General features: G+C 43.8%; 1 protein-coding gene across 1 annotated transcript in view; it reads left to right on the top strand.

The window, feature by feature from the left end:
• Positions 1-5258: 5258 nt before the first annotated feature.
• Positions 5259-7162, top strand: part of kcnk9 (potassium channel, subfamily K, member 9) — a 51437-nt gene continuing 49533 nt past the window's right edge. Inside the window, exon 1 of the mRNA XM_048229767.1 lies at positions 5259-6995. Within this exon, the coding sequence (XP_048085724.1) occupies positions 6413-6995 (583 nt within the window). The 5' untranslated portion in view covers positions 5259-6412. The remainder of the gene's footprint in view (positions 6996-7162) is intronic.

The raw sequence follows: 7162 nt of genomic DNA, 5'->3' as shown, positions 1-7162 counted from the left end.
AATTTTCTGATGTCCATCTCTGAATAGTTTATCAGAAGGCTATGTTTAGTTTTACAGTAGGACAGCTTCACAAACAGTATAGGCTACTTTTAAAGGACTCTCTACAGTATACGTATAAATCCTGATTAATTGTCTGCATGTGTGCATGCAACCTACGCATGGTGTGAGTGTGTGTGAGGGAGAGAGCACAAGCTGGTAAACTGTTGCTAAATTTAGGCTACAATGACGCTAAGCATTGAAAAACAGATGCTAGTTAGGTGGGTAACACTCTCTAACAGCGATCAACTTGTCATTTTTTCTGTCAAACAAGTTGTGAATTTGTTGTAACATTAAACAGGGGACGACTTACTCTATGCTCAAATTGATGTAACGAGCTCCAGCGGATTCCACAGTGTATGTGTGTGCAGTACAACGAAACACTTGGAAGAATCATGTGAACGATTTTCATTGGTTGTTGCGTTCAATCTTAGCCAGCTACATAGGTGCTATTTCCTGATTGGCTATTATGGCCCCTTTCTTTCTATTCCTTTTTTTTTTTTATTGGCTGGTAAGTGACCGGCTCGAGCCACGATTAAAGCAGGTACGGAGATGCGCCCATGAATGCCGTTTCCAGCTACCCTGGCTAGCGCCACCACTTCTCAATGAGACGTGGTCTGGGAACCAAACGTTAATTTTCTCGTATTTGAAAAAAATGCCCAGATCCGTTTATTGGGTGCCACGGATGTCTATCAAATGCGTCTGTGCATAGCTCATCATCGTCTTGCTTTCCCCCTTGTTCTGTGATTGGTCCCCTATCTCAGGCGAAAATTTGCTCCATGGTCTCCAGGCTGCCTTAGCAGCGTGAATCAAATCGCGCGCAAGGCAGCATGGGAACTCCCAGGCTAGTTTCCAGCTAGAGCCGCGCTAGAATTTTACTGGGGCACTGGAGACTTTTACTAAGGCACGTGCCCCAGTGAATAAGGTCTAGTGACGCCCCTGCTCCCAGTGAACGATAAAGAAAGGCACTGTTGTGTCCCAGGGAGGACTAGAGAAGTGGGGGTCAGATGGGAGTGGAGTGGAGGCCTAGTGACACGTGTCTGTGAATAAGCTGCTCTTAGGGTGAGGCCGGAGCCGGAGCACACCCTCAGAGCCGGAGCACACCCTCAGACCAGCACAGTCCCCAGACCACATCACATCACCCCCAGAGGACTATCACTCTCCTGTGCACACTCAGAAAAGCATCATTCACACCCACAATCACAACTTAAACATTCAATTGCAAGCCTTTTTTGTTATCTATAACATGTCTCCATTTTCTTCTCTCCATTCACTGCTGCCCTTCATTCCCTCCTTTCTTTTTCCCCTTTCTGCCCTCTCTTCAATCCTTCCTTTATTTTGTTGTGAAAGTATTACACACATTTGGCAATACCCATGTGAAATGCATGGATGATATATAAAATGCCAAAAAGTGACATTTACAAAAGTACAGCAAAAACATGATCTAGAGAATCAATGATGCCGTTAGATAAAATACCATTTGTCCACTGTGCAAACACACCACAGGCAGGTGGTGTTCATTTCAAACAAAGCCAAACCACTCTCTTCAATATTCAATTTGTGGAATGAGCAGCTACAGATAGCAGTGATTAGATGCAAATGTCAAAATTGATTCTGTGTTTGAATATCATTTCATTCCCTGTTTTGTTTTTGTTTTTGTTGCATGCATCTGTTTCTTGTCATGATCAGCTGTAGCCCTATAGCCACGTGAATTCAAAAGACGTGTGTTTGCATATTTCATATAACTCGTTTACAACTCGTCTAGGGTGCGCTTATACGTTAACCAGCATTGTAATGTGCAATCTGTCATGCATCAACTCCCTCTTTCGTTTACCTGGGCCGCTACGCAGTTATGATTTGGCGAAACAGCTCAGGTTAAAGAGCACAGGGCTTCCATAAACAGAACAGACTACCCAATACTTCCATATATGTACTCCTGATTATTAAATCGAATGGTTGTATGGATTATAATCCAGCATTTTACATCATCTAGTAATTTTGCCATCTCCCTTTAGCGTCTGGATATTGGACAGCCTCGGTAATAACATGCACCATAATGATAACGCTTTGTGCCTAACCAACAACTTGCTGTCGGCTTTTGTTCTGGCGCTCACTAATTCGGATCTTGATGATTCCAGATAATTGCATTAGCGTGGATTAAAGCAGCGAAAAGTTCCGGACCGCGGAGTACAAGTTTAGATCCCCTGCCGTCTCTTAACGAGCTCTTCATCGCCGCTGCGGGTCACTGGCGGAGAGACTCAGAGGAAACCAGCCGTGTTCTCTCCACACAGCTTTTTAATCCTCGCTAGAGCACATATGTATTTTTAAACGTTCAGCTTTTCTAACAGCCAGGGAGGAGTGGGATTTTAGTGGAGGGAATACGCGGATACGCGACTAGCTTAACCTGTTTGGGAGAGAACTCTTGATGAATAATGAATGCAGCATACAGGGCGGTTCGCAAAGGAGAACATATTTCGGTAGCGCACAAAACAAATCAGCGTACTGACGTCTATCTGTTTCTTATTTATGATGCGTTGGAGCCAGTACCTGCTCGATAATGTGTTTAACTGTGGGGGCCTGCCTGTAAACCTAGAGCCAATTAAGATGATCTCAGGTATTAATGTTAATGAAGCATCCGTAAACCGGCTTCATTGAAGTTACAACAACTTTGAGGCGACTTCCCTTGTTAACAGTCTCTCGGATGAGCTATAACAAGGGCATTTTATGTGTATCCTTATTTGGAAATGTTTCATTTCGACATTGTAAATCCAACTGCATGACTGCTGTAATCTCAGAACGAGAGGTCTGAGACTATGAAACGGAAACGATATAAACATCCATCTCGCCATTACAGCCCCTGGATAATCTTAAATGCTGTACATTTCCTTAGTGCCTGTCCATCTGGACCAGCAATCAAACAATATTTAATGAGAGGAAGTATACTCAATGCCCACTTTTGTAGCAAAGTCAACAGTGCAAAATAGCATGCAAATATTATTGTGTGTAGGATGGTTTGTTATTAGTTAGTATTAGTTAGTAGAGAATTTGTTATCAATCTTGTCTTCTTATGAGGTCTTTTTCTTACACCTCAGAGAAAAACAGAGATGACAAAGAATAATTGTCTGCTTCTGTGTAATGTTCCATTTGGCACCAGAGAACTTATCTGTCTGGTCTAATTGAGAGAAAAGTAAAAGAGAAATATTTTGAGCATGCAGAATAACTACTCCATTCCAAGTTCATTCAAGTCAACACAAGCACCATTAGATCTCCATCTTGCCATGCTTTTCTCTCATCAGAGGAATCATCCACTACATCTGCCACCACTGAGATAATAAAATGTTAGAGCTGATCTGACAAGCCTTTAAGTGCTTTGGGAATGATCCAAACTTATAAGTGATTGTACATCTCTTTTTGTCAGTCATTTTGCGTAACTCTTGACGAGTATGCTCAAGAATAAAGAGATGGAGTCTGCCCAATACATTTGACTTTTTATTTGCCAGTTTTTATGTAAATTGAAAGAAATATGAGGTGTGTGATAAGAGATGCTATTATTTCTTATCATCAAGGGACCAGTTTGGGCTTGTGTTGTGTAGTTTGTCTTTAGCCCTCCTGAAATGACAGTTGGGCTGCAACAAAATGCTTAACTGATAGATCTACAGAGTGCTATTCTTCTAACTCTTGTCAGGTCAGTGATTGTAAGCAGTGGCCTGGTGTGGGATTAAGGTATGAGGAATAACCTTCCAAATGTATTAGACCCACACTGAAACACTTGTAAAAGGAATAGTAAAAGGAATAAAACTCTGCTGCTGAATAGAAAGAGCTACAGTAGGCTAGGCTAAATGGTAAGTTAGGTAAGCCATGGTGGTGGTGATAGTTGTGGTCCTATTAGTGACGGAACAAAAGATTGAAAAAAATGATATTTGATAATAAGGAAATAATGGTGGAACAGAAGAAAAGAAAAGAGTGCAGAAAATGTAAGATGGAATGAACAATGACGCCCTTGACAACAATGAAAGATGAGAAATGAAGTGTTGGACCTCTGTAGAAATCTCAAAACCAATCTTCAAAGTTTGCTCTTTTTCTCTCCACTCATTAGGTCTACACAAGGAGAGCACTCCCCTGGGACCACGAGAAAACACTGGCGCTAGCAAAGCAACTTAATAAATGTTAATGGCTGGTTACCATTTATCCGTTATTAAACACTGCGCTTGTGCATCGGTGCTGCGTGCCACGCCATCTGTAGGTGGGCATCGCATTGATGAAATTCGATGTGCGAACAATAATGGAGTTGAATTTAGCAGCCGGGTGTTTATTTTGGAGCGGGTTCTGGCCTCGAATGGGAACATTTGGAACGGCGCTCTGGCGCTTTGTTAACGGGATGGCTGCGCACCATGTGGGCTGTTGCTGCTTCTCCTGTCTCCAAGTGGTTTCGATGAAGCCTGCAAAAGTGATATGTTAGAATATTTGAGGACACCAAAATGAGTATAGTTATATTCAATGCGTTATATGTTTAAAGAGATGGATGATGTCATTACGCAAGAAAAAGATTATGATCAGAAAATGCTGCTTTACACCATGCAGACAACCATCATCAGAAACAATCTGTTGCTCACAATTGTTGCAACCCCCACACACACACACACCTTATCGTTTTATAGTTTCTCCATAATTGTCTGATTCAACACACAAATTGGCGTCACAGCAAACGTAGCAATACTAATTTTGTGACCACATTTTAATGAATTAATAATGTCCCCGGCAATGAAAGTTCCCCGAGTTACTTTTAACACCTGCAGTTATTCATGGCACCTGTTCGAGGGAGAACACGACGAGCAAACGAGCACCATAACTTAAAAGAAAAATAATAATAATGTCGACTACATTTTTATTTCTGTCTGGAGGAGCACGCCAAACAATCTGAAACCTACGCGTTTTTCCTCTGCGTAAAACTGCGGTCGTGCGTGACATGCGTTCCTGAATTGTAACTACCTTACTGAGGGGGCTGTTGCGGGTGCCTCTCGGCATTCAGCAAGTGATTCCTTATTTCTGCGACGTGTTTGGGTGGAGAAGGGGGCTAGTATTTGGTCACATGATTGTGAACGGTGAACTCCCTTGCAATCATAATATGTTGATGAGAGGGAGTGGTCGCCAGCGGCAGGCCGTGGGTGGGGAGCGGGTCAGAGGCAGACAGGGATACCCAAGGGAGGCAGAGGGACTGCCGCTAACTCGTAACACGGGAGGAACCACCGAGAAGGAGAAAAGGCGACACGCGGAGACTGCATGAATCCAGCGTTTATTTTCCAACCATATTTTGGCCATTTCAAAGTAAAACAGAAAATGCACAAAAACTGGAGTCACGCAACAACTGGATCCCGTCAAAGTGCCTATATCCTGTTTAAAGTAGCATTATTCTGACGGCCGTCTCCACTCCAGTCAAGTAAAAAAGAAAATGTTGCTCTTTTTCATTAATAATAATACTTCTGGGACCCTGTAGAACTATTTCCTCGAGGACAGGACTTTCTCCATATGGGCGTGAGCAGCAGTGCCATTTAAGGACGGTAGTGCTCCATCGACTGGGTCTGCGAGAATAAGCGACGTGGATTTGGTGATTCGTCTCCTTGGACATGTTTGGCGTTTTTCTCAGGTTTGCTTCGCTCTACATGATTATGTAAACCGCAACAAAAAGCCATTCAGAAGAGGGGATTTTTCAAGTCAAGCTGATATTTCTCCGAGAGACCTGTTGTTCGTTTCAATGTATATTCTTATGCATTTTTCATTCCCTCCCATTCGATATTTAAAAGCACAACATTATGTTAAGTGTGGAACGAGAACATATCATTTAAGTGTCACCAAGGACTGATGCATGCTGTGTTCTCCCTCATATCGGAGAGTCGCCTTTTACCAGTCCCATGCGCAGAACATTTCCCCTCCTCGGAGATTCGCCACCGTGTTGAATCTTAACTCGACTCAGCAAATTGCATTGTCTATCTACATACGCGCATTTTAACGTAGACGGTTACATTTATTCCCATATATCTTTTCATATTAACTTAACTATGAACAGGGAAAAGCTGTTCCTGCGGTGCCAGCTCATGGGAAGCAAGACGGGGATGAACAGGTTGGTTGTGGCTAAAACTTTGGAACACTGTCACGAGGATGCGCGCCCTGCATCGTTATTCAATAGGATGTTATAACCGTTAATTTTATATGTGGGGAATGCTTCAGTCGAAATTGGAAAAAACTACAGTAAAGATTTTTCGATGTGCATTAACTATGATGTGGCTTGCACTACGGAACTGTTAATTTACGCTTGAGTTAGTGGAGATTCAGCGCTATTAGTCACAGTGGACCAAGTCAGTCTCTCCGCTGTTTGTTGATGGCCCTACGCGCCGGGAGGACTTGGTTTGGACAGGTCTTGCGCAGAGTCTCTCGGCTGCAAGGCTCCTGGTCCCGGCGTTCGAGCAGTCTCTTGTGTCTTTCATCAAACCAGGAGCAGGATCTGGGGACCTGTTACAGAGACCATAACCTATCCCATTGCCCCGGCGTCCACCGTCACCGCACACACACCAGAGTCTGTCCCTACCCATCTTATCGCTGTCAGAGCTTTCCCGAGTGCTGCTCCTTTCCGGGGGATCGGAGGGGACATGAACCCCTCACTCGCCGGTTCCTGGTGGCCATGAAGCGGCAGAATGTGCGGACTCTGTCCCTGATCATCTGCACGTTCACCTATCTGCTGGTCGGGGCCGCGGTGTTCGATGCCTTGGAGTCGGATTACGAAATGAGGGAGAAAGAACAGCTGGAAGCTGAAGAGAAGCGTCTCCAAGGAAAGTACAACATTAGTGAGGACGACTATCGAAAACTGGAGACTATTATCATGGAGGCTGAGCCCCACAGAGCCGGGGTTCAGTGGAAATTTGCCGGCTCCTTTTACTTTGCCATCACGGTCATAACCACCATAGGTGAGTGCAGCACATGAGGATTTCTTTGTCTGGGTAACTTGTTTGATTCTTAGCCAGTGTCATGACACAAACAGTGTGGGGCCATGACGTGAACAAAAAGCAGTAGCATATGTTCACTCGCCTTGTCATCTGCACGGTGACAAGGCGGTACTTAGTGCTTGAAGCAA

This window comes from Alosa alosa, chromosome 20 (assembly GCF_017589495.1).
Source record: "Alosa alosa isolate M-15738 ecotype Scorff River chromosome 20, AALO_Geno_1.1, whole genome shotgun sequence".
Lineage (NCBI taxonomy): Eukaryota > Metazoa > Chordata > Actinopteri > Clupeiformes > Clupeidae > Alosa > Alosa alosa.
The sequence above is the reverse complement of the archived record's forward strand: the minus strand, read 5'-3'. Positions and strand labels throughout refer to the sequence as shown.